Source organism: Asparagus officinalis, chromosome 6, assembly GCF_001876935.1.
Source record: "Asparagus officinalis chromosome 6, Aspof.V1, whole genome shotgun sequence".
NCBI classification, from domain to species: Eukaryota; Viridiplantae; Streptophyta; class Magnoliopsida; order Asparagales; family Asparagaceae; genus Asparagus; species Asparagus officinalis.
The window spans coordinates 14145115-14155193 of NC_033799.1; the positions used below are offsets into that span (position 1 = coordinate 14145115).

The window sequence follows — 10079 nt, forward strand, 5'->3', positions numbered from 1 at the left end:
GAGCAAGCAGCAAGCTCCGCCCCCACTCCAGTCCTACCGCCAGACCGCCGGTGACGCGCTCCGCCTCCGCTCTCCAGCGGCCCAACGCGGCAACGCCCCAGGCGGCCAGGCCCCCAACCGCCGATCTATTTAATTTTCTTTATCATTTATTCATATTAATTTTATGCTTAATTAGTTAATTAGAAATAGAAATACTGTAGATATACATTGAAATCTTTTTACTTGGTATTTTATATTTTTAAAGCATGCCTAATAGAAAATATGAAAGTGGTTGTCAAAAATTGAAGAAAAGAAAAAGAGTTGAAAAATTAATTCGATCTCAACAAGGAGCTCTTGATAAATTTGTTTTTAGTAATAAAGATAATATTACATCAACTTCAACAGAAGAAGAAATAATAGATGATTCTTTACTTGAGAATGAATTAGAAGAATATGTTGAGAATTTAGAACAAAATAATGATATTAATGATAATAATATTCAAGAAGAAAAAGCTAATACTCCTAATGGTAATGAAGAATATAAAGAAAATTCACATGAGGGCCAAGAAAAAATTTTAGAGATGAATGAGATATCAAATTCAAATATTTATGATCCTGGACAATGGAAATGTATTGATCAAAATTTTATAGATCTAATAGTTGAAAAAGGTCCAATTAAATATGAAGAAATAGATTTTCCCAAAGATGAAAATAATAGACACTTTTCTACATCATATTACATACAAAAATTGTCAAATGGAGAAAAACATGAAAGAAGGTGGTTAGTTTACTCAAAAGATTTAGATAGAGTTTTTTGTTTTTGTTGCAAATTATTTAGTTTAAAATCTAGTACAAGTCAGTTAGTTAACGAAGGTACTAGAGATTGGAAAAATCTTGGATATAAAATTAAAAGTCATGAAACAAGTCATGAACATATCACTAATATGTGTAAGTGGGTGGATTTAGAAATAAGATTACAAAAAAATAAGACAATAGATAAAAACATTCAAGAACAAATTAATAAAGAAAAAGAACACTGGAAAAAAGTTTTGCTAAGACTTATTGCTATAGTAAAACATCTATCAAAAAATAATCTTGCATTTCGAGGAACAAAAGAAAAGATATATGAAAAAAATAATGGAAACTTTTTAAGCTTAGTTGAAATGATAGCGGAATTTGATCCCATAATGCAAGAACATGTTAAACGTATTCAAAAAGGTGAAATTCAAAATCATTATCTTAGTCATAAAATGCAAAATGAACTAATAGAGTTGCTAGCTTCTGAAATTAAACAAATGATCATTAAAAAAATAAAAGAAGCAAAATATTTTTCAGTTATCCTTGATTGTACTCCAGATGCAAGTCATCAAGAACAAATGACTCTTATTTTAAGATGTGTTGATACTTCAACAAGTCCAATAAAGATTGAAGAATACTTTTTAGAGTTTTTAAAAGTAGATGATACTTCGGGAAAAGGCCTTTTTGATGAACTTTTAAATATTTTGGAAAAATATGAACTTGATGTTAAAGAAATAAGAGGGCAAGGTTATGATAATGGATCTAATATGAAAGGAAAACACAATGGAGTACAAAAGAGGCTATTAGATATAAATCCTAGAGCATTCTACACACCATGTGGTTGTCATAATTTAAATTTAGTCTTATGTGATATAGCTAATTCATGTCCTAGAGCTATTTCTTTTTTTGGAGTGTTGCAACGTATATACTCATTGTTTGCTTCCTCTACTAAACGATGGAAAATTTTAGAGGATAATGGATGCAAGTTATCTGTTAAATCTTTATCTCAAACTAGATGGGAAAGTCGGATAGAAAGTGTTAAAGCAATAAAATTTCAAGCTCCAAATATAAGAGATGCTTTGATTCAATTAGCAGAAATTAGTGAAGATCCAAAGATAAAAAGTGAAGCTAATTGCTTAGCAACTTATGAGATTGAAAATTTTGAATTCTTGTTAGCTATGAATATTTGGTATGACATATTGTTTGCTGTTAATTCAGTTAGTAAAATCTTACAATCTAAAGATATGCATATTGCTATTGCTATAGATCAATTAAAGGGTCTTATTGTATATCTAGAAAATTATAGACAAAATGGTTTTATGTCTGCTTTGAATTCAACTAAAGAACTTGCTAATGAAATGAACATACAACCTATATTTCGTGAAAAACGTAAAATTCATAGAAAAAAACAATTTGATGAAAATATTGGTAATGAAACAATATTTAACGCTGAAGAATCTTTTCGTATTGAATATTTCTTATACATAGTTGATAAATCGCTTGGCTCAATTGAAAGTAGGTTTGAACAATTTAAAACATATGAAAAATTTTTTGGTTTTTTGTTTGATTTGAAAAAGTTAAAAGCTTTAGATGATATTGAATTGAAAGATTATTGTCTTAATCTCGAAAATGCACTAAAACATGATGAACATTTAGATATTAATGGACTTGATTTGTTTTCAGAATTGAGAGTGCTTAGGGAAATTTTAAAAGTAGAGATTAATAGTCCAATTGAAGTGTTGAACTATATAAAACGTTTAGATTCTTTTCCAAATACTTGTATTGCTTATCGTGTATTATTGACTATACCCGTAACAGTTGCTTCCGCTGAAAGAAGTTTTTCAAAATTAAAATTACTAAAATCTTATTTAAGATCGACCATGTTACAAGATAGATTAAATGGTTTAGCAATATTATCTATCGAAAATAATATGTTAGAAAATATTGAATATAAAACTTTAATTAGTAATTTTGCAGCTCAAAAGGTAAGAAGAATGAGATAAAATCTATTATGAGTTGTACCAGTTAGGCATCATCTAATATTTCGCCTTGGGCCCCAAAATTCCTAGGTACGGCCCTGTGCGGCACTTATTTAAAAAAATGAAATAGTTTAACCGATTACTTTTATATAGTTTTGTAGTGGATAAATGAAGTTATAAATGCAAATGAGTACTCATATAGATGTTTACATAAAAAGTAAAAAAAGGGGCATGATCATTGATTTCTTGACCATTATCAATTTTATAAAATTAACTGTAATAAATGATTTTTTTTCGTATACTTTTTCTAAGCAGTATATTAAATTAACTGTAATAAATGATTTTTTTCGTATACTTTTTCTAAGCAGTATATTAAGAACCATAGTTATAGACAAAGACAAACATATAATTAAAAATTTGCACTGGTTTTAAATAGTGAAAATATTTGCATATTGTTTCAGTACTTAGTTTATTCATAATATTTCACCTAATTAAACAATTTTATCGTTATAAATTATAAAATAATCCTTAGGAAAAAGTTTACAACTAAAGGTTGCATCTTAAGATAGTTACTAAATATTGGTTAATTCATAAATAAGTATGTTTATATTAACTTCTTACCGAGCATCATTAATGAAATATAACAGTTCTTCCTAAATATTTAGAAGTTTATGAAAATTAAAAAATAATTTCAGAAATAAAGTTAGAAGTCCCTAATAAACTTTGCTAACCAAAAGCAATGGTTAAGGAGGGGTTTGTATTCCTTACGATCTTGATTGTAGATAAAGTCTACAATTAGCTATGTCCACTTATACTATCTGTGAATCTCAGTGGGCCCAAAAATTAAAATTTGTTATATAATTCAAATAATTATTATGCGGTCACTGAGTGAAGATTTTTGATTGATGAATTATAGAAATTCTCTATAATTAAGGAGGAAGAGGATCTTTACCCGAGAGATAGAGAGAAATGTGGGTGAATAGAAAATGAGCGGGAAAGGTAGAGCCTTGCTCACTCTTTACCTTCTGTATCTAATCTCCCTTCTTATTAACCACAGCCCTTAGGGCACTGACTAGAAAACCCAAATTATAATAACTTCTGAAATTTAATACTCAAAAAAACAAAATAGAAGCTATCTGAGAATGAAAGACTTTTTAGTATATTCGGTGACATTATATTTCCATTAGAAAAAAATTAGGAAAAAAATTCTTGCCAACAAGTTTATTTTTAAATTTATAATTGTTTGCGTCGAATATTGTTGTATTTATTGCGGTATTCATTACAACTTCGGTCGCTACAATGAAAACAAAAAGATTGTCTTTTTATAAGACTTTTACACAATGAAAACGAAAAAATACAGTTCTCGTCAAACAAACGCAGAGATCGTTTATCGGTCTTCTACTTGCGTGAGATTTTTGTCTGTGCCGGGGTTTATCCGTGGACCGCCTTTGATCCGGATTCGGTTGATGGAAAATTTGGCAGACCTTCGCCTTCACCGAGGAAGTATTTGATTTGAAGCGTTGAGATCGACCAAGCGAAATCAGTAGCTCTTCTCGAGATTAAGACCAAGCCTAATCTCGAGGAACGGACGAGAACGGGTGTCGGATCTCTCGAACTCTCCTTCTTTATGCCGAAAAACTCGCCAAGATCTGTCAACCCTTGCTGAAATTCGTGCTCCTTTGACTCCTCAATCTGACAGCACCTCCTCCTCTTGATAATTAATCCCCCCGCTGAAAGGAGACCCTAGGCTTGTATTTATAGGCTTCAGTTGGGGAGTTTTCAGATAAGAATAGATGATTCTTCCTTATTTTTAGTTATAACTGATTAACTACGTTTGGGGATGATATCAAATCAGTTAGGATGCTCAGGAACCAACAAATCCTGCGAAAACCGCTTTAAAACCGTCAAAATGCGTTTCGGGCTCCGGACTGCGCGACGCGGGTCAGACAGATCCGACCCTCGCTTGCGCGGGTCGGACTTGATCAAGTCCGACCCGCGTTTGCGCGAGTCGGATCCAATCCGACCCGCGCTTGCGCGGGTCGGTCTATTCTGTCCCGCGCTAGCGCGGGTCCGTCGCTTCTGCCGAACTTGTATGTTTCCTGACTTTTCCGATTTTCCGGGACTTATAGTTTCCCCCGTTTTGCGTGATTGATCATCTTGTTGACTTGTATGCTCCGCGCGAGTTGACCGATGCGCGCGAGTTTGACCGACGCGCGCGATTTGACCGACGTGCGCGAGTTGATTATTGGGCGTGCGTTGATTAATGCGCATGCGTATGTTGGCGTGCGCGAGTTGATTGACGCGCACGTGTTGATTAATACGCGTGCGTATGTTGGCGTGCGCGAGTTGATTAACGCGCGCGTGTTGACTGACGCACGCGAGCTGATTGACCCGTGAGCTGATTGACGTGCGCGTGTTGATTAAGGCGCACGAGTTGATTGACGCACGCGAGCTACTTGACGCTTGCCGTTGTGGTGGTTCCTTGTCGTGTCATCAACGGTTCGCTGATTCGTTTCATGCGCTTGTCGGCGACATATAATCCTCTTAGACTTGGATAATGACGTTCGTTGTCTTCTCTCCATCTCGAGCTGTGTACGGATACCTATAGGTATTTTTAGACGCCTACGGATACCCCCTCCAAAGCATTTCAGACTCATTTCCTTTATAGAAGAGTTTGGAAGGCTTTGGATAAGATAGGCATTTTCCTCAATTTCGTAGAGGGACCTGTGCATTGCTTCAATTCTTGACTTCTTCAACCTTTAGTCTACTCGGTGTTTTGTTGAATAGATGAAGTTCTTCTAGCGCTACGTTTATCGTCTGACCGTTGTCGAAATCTTGAATTGAAGTTGGTGTGTAAGTTTCTGAATTTAGCTCTTATCGTTGAGTTGACATTGAAATGATCATCTTCATCATAAATTCATATCTAAATCCGATTGAACTCCCTGAAATCATCGTTTGCCTTATTTTAACGAGATTGATGATACGTTGACCGGCATCGATCTTTACTATAACGCGTTGACCGGCATTAACACAGTTTATACTCGTACATTTGCTAGAGTTTACACAGTTTAAGCTCTTAAGGCATTGGAGCGTGGCGGTCTCAAATTTGGGGCTGCAGGACAACCTATTAAAGTTGTTTCGTCTGCAGATATGGATCTTATCCCTAAGTGGTTGGATGTTTGAGTCACAAGACCAACTGACAGAGCTGGTGTGTCAATGACTCACATTTATAGAATTTTTGGTAAATTCTCAGCCATCAACGGGTTTGATGAGCCTTTACCGACTACCGTTTTAGTCGGGCTAGCATACAGATTGTTTTAAGTCCGTTCCGCATGTGACGTTGTGCTAAAAGAGTTAACCCTTTTAGTGCTACGATATTAAATACGTAGACTTCGTCTTTCTCACGGGAATAGACTACCCGGTAACGCGTGTTAGACGCTGACTTAGGATTTTTGGCAAATCCTCAGCCTTCAACGGATTTGACGTGCCTTTACCGATTACCGTTTGAATCGGGCTTGCATGCAGATTGTTTAAGTGCATTTCGCATGTAACGTTATGCTAAAAGAGTTAACTCTTTTAGTGCTACGATATTGAATAGTAGACTTTGTCTTTTTCACAGGAATAGACTACCTGGCAACACGTGTTAGGCGCTGACTTATCCCTACTTAGGCTTCGGGATAAAAAAAATCCCCAGACTCGAATTCTGGTGTCTTCTTCAACTGGTGAAAGACTAAATCGGTAACGCATATTAGGCGTTAACTTATCCCTGCTTAGGATTCGGGATAAAATTCCCCGCGTGTATAAGACACAGATTATGATGTTATGAATAACAACCTGCCACAATGTCGAATATGTGGGCTTTGGTTCTTTTTATGGTTAAGACTAATCGACAACGCGTATTAGGCGCTGACTTATCCCTACTTAGGGTTCGGGATAAATTTCCCCGGACGTGTAAGACACGGATTACGGTGTTATTAATAATAACCTGTCACAATATTGAATATGTGGGCTTTTATTTTTTTTACAGTTAAGAACTAACCGGCAACGCGTGTTAGACGTTGACTTATCACTACTCATGATTCGGGATAAAATTCCCCACGCGTGTAAGGCACGGATTACGGTGTTATTAATAACAACCTGCCACAATATTGAATATGTGGGCTTTTGTTCTTTTTACGGTTAAGAACTAACCTGCAACTCGTGTTAGGCGTTGACGTATCCCTACTCAGGATTCGGGATAAAATTCCCCACGCGTGTAAGACACGGATTATGGTGTTATTAATAACAACCTGCTATAATATTAAATATGTGAGCTTTTGTTCTTTTTTACGGATAAGAACTAACCGACAACACATGTTAGGCGTTGACTTATCCCTACTCAGGATTCGGGGTAAAATTTCCCGCGCGTGTAAGACACGGATTTTAGTAATTTGAAAAAATGGTGTCTTCTCCTGGGGCAAAGACGAACCCGATGCGGGAGAGGAAGAATTTTATATTCTATCTTCCAAAGCTAAAGAGGAAGAATTTTATATTCTATCTCCAGTTACCAATGGAAACTCAAAGTGGGGTCTCCACTTTCAGAATCCAGGAAGGTGAAACTAAGAGTGAGATCTCCACTCCGAGAATCGAAAAGATTCGGATAATCCTAACCGTCAGAAGGTTTGATTACCGAACTAAAGGTGAGTTTCTCGTTTATCGAGGGTGAATTATGATTTTAGCCCTAACTATAGGAAGGTTTGACCAAACGGGAGTTTAAGGTGATCCTAACTGTAGGAAGGTTTGATCACTCGATTTGAAAGTGGACCTCTCATTCATTAGACGAATCGAGAGGGGATTTTGATTGTGGCCCTAACTGTAGGAAGGTTTGACCGAATGGGAGGTTTGAGATGATCCTAACTGTAGGAAGGTTTGATCGATCGATTTGTGGACCTCTCGTTCATTGGAGGAATCGAGAGGGGATTTTGGTTTTGGCCCTAATTGTAGGAAGGTTTTACAAGGTAGACAATGAGAGTGGGAGTACAAATCACAGCGGGAGTGTTTACTTATACAAATACATGGAAAGTTTGAGTCGATTTAATCGAAAGGAATTTTGGTGGCCTCACCGTCAATTAGTCTGATCGGTGGGGGATTTTGTGGTGAAAGGCTGTGAGTCGTCAAACACCAATGAGAATTTTGTGAGGGAAGATTGATCCAACAAAGTGATCGAATCTCGTCTCAGCAAAAGAGTATTCACAAATCACGGTGGGTTTAGTGTTTATCACTTTATTTGTAATGATCGGGTTATCCCTAAGAAAGTTACATGTAGCATTCTTCCGGGAACTTTCTGTTACATGAATCATCCACCCCCAGCTTCCTTTGTAGAACTGGGTCTGACATTGTACTCAGTTACATGACAGGTTTGTTCTTAAGAATATTACATATAAAATTTTTCCAGGAACTTCCCGTCAACGGTAGGAAACAATTTAAACTCATATACCTATTGGAGTATTAAGAAGCAGTTTATACTCGTATACTTGTCGGAGTATTGAGAAGCAGTTTATACCCATATACTTGTCGGAGTATTGAGAAGCAGTTTATACTAGTATACTTATCGGAGTGTTGAGAAACAATTTATACTCGTATACTTGTCGGAGTATTGAGAAGCAGTTTATACTCGTATACTTCTCGGAGTATCGCCATTCTCATTTGGCTTATCCCAGCGTTATGACGCCGGCTTCAACCAAGGTTTGGATGCTATTCTTAAGAGCAAAGCAATCCTTGGTGGGATGAAGGACCCTCCTGTGGTACACACAGTACTTTGGATCCGTAGTATTGTCAGCTTCCTCCTGATTTGTGATAGATGGTAGCTTGATCTTGTTATTTTTAAGGAGGGATTCGAAGATGGCTGGAACATCTTCGTCCTTGAAGGAGAACTCTTTTTGGAGTCTTGAACCCGAAGTCTTATGCTATCTTCGGGGTTACTATTGTGACGTCTGATTAGTGTCAACAACTGCTGCAGGTGTTTTTCCTTTACCAAGGGAGGCAAAATTTGATTTCGTAGAGTTAGCCGTCAGTTGGCTTCTTTCAGCTTTCTTCCTTCTGAGGAAGCGTTCGGTCTACTCTCCACACACCTTCAACTCTTTCCAGTTATTGGATGGTGCTACTGCCATAACTTCCAACACATCCAAAGAGAGGTTGTTGTGACAAGTTTGGAGGATGAAGTCAGTGATCGGATCTCGACAGTTCATTGCCTTATTCCGAAAATGCTTGACGAAGTCGTCGACCGTTTTGTCGTCTTTTTGCTTCTCATCAAAGAGTGTCCTGATTGACACTTCGACATCGTCATCAAAGAAGTGAGCGAGAAACAGGATCTCCAGGTCGTCCCAGCTGTTGATGCTTCCAGACTTGAGACGGCGGTACCAATCGAAGGCGGGCCCGCGAAGGGTGCTAACGAATAACCGAACCATCAAGGCTTTATTGTCGGAAATCATACCCAAGTGGGACATAAAGTAGATCAGATGTTGAGTAGGCAAACCCTTTCCATCAAATGGCATGAAGTTAATCAGGTTGAACTTCGTCTGGTATGCTATTGAATCCCACTCTCTTGGATAGGGACATGGAATGCCGGTCCTTTTTACCTCTCGAGCAGACATTAGAGCGTTGATTTTGCTTTCGAGATTTTTTATTTTCTCATCGTCGCTTGTATCGGGCTCTGGACGATTCTTAAGAGGAATAACGCGGTTATTTTCTCATCGTCGCTTGTATCGGGCTCTGGACGATTCTTAAGAGGAATAACGCGGCCACCCCCAGCGTCGTTGTTTTCGGTGGGACCACCCCCAGCGTCGTTGTTTTTAGTGAAACCACCCCCAGCATTCTGGTTAATGGGAGGGTCATCAACATCGATGTATTCATCCATGTCTGAATCGCTAGCTGCTTGGCTAACATTGTTGCGACGACTGGATTCACCTAGCTGATTCGATAAAGCTCGGATCTGTTGGTCGTGCATTTGTCTCATCTTCTGCATAGTCATTTCCATTTCGATTTTGAATGCTTGCTTCTGCTTGGCTAGAGCATCCTCAATGATTTTGGCCACTTCTTCGGTGTTAATCATAAACACCTCGCATGATTCCCCTGGGCTGGATACCATTTTGTCAGAAGCGACTGCAGAGTTGGCATCTGATGCTTCATCATCCAAGGATAATCCCCTCTACATTCGCGGGTAATCTTTTTGTCTAATGGTTCCCGATCGCAACCGGGTTAGACGATGAGATATAAGCGGATCAGAACTAGAAGATCGAGTCCATTTTCCCTTGTCAACCATATTTATCGTGACTTCTGGAAGTT

General features: G+C 37.6%; 1 protein-coding gene across 1 annotated transcript; it reads left to right on the forward strand.

The window, feature by feature from the left end:
- On the forward strand, positions 209-2849 carry LOC109845784 (zinc finger MYM-type protein 1-like). Its single transcript, XM_020415055.1, has one exon. The coding sequence runs from the start codon at positions 246-248 to the stop codon at positions 2778-2780; it is 2535 nt and encodes an 844-aa protein (XP_020270644.1). The 5' UTR covers positions 209-245; the 3' UTR covers positions 2781-2849.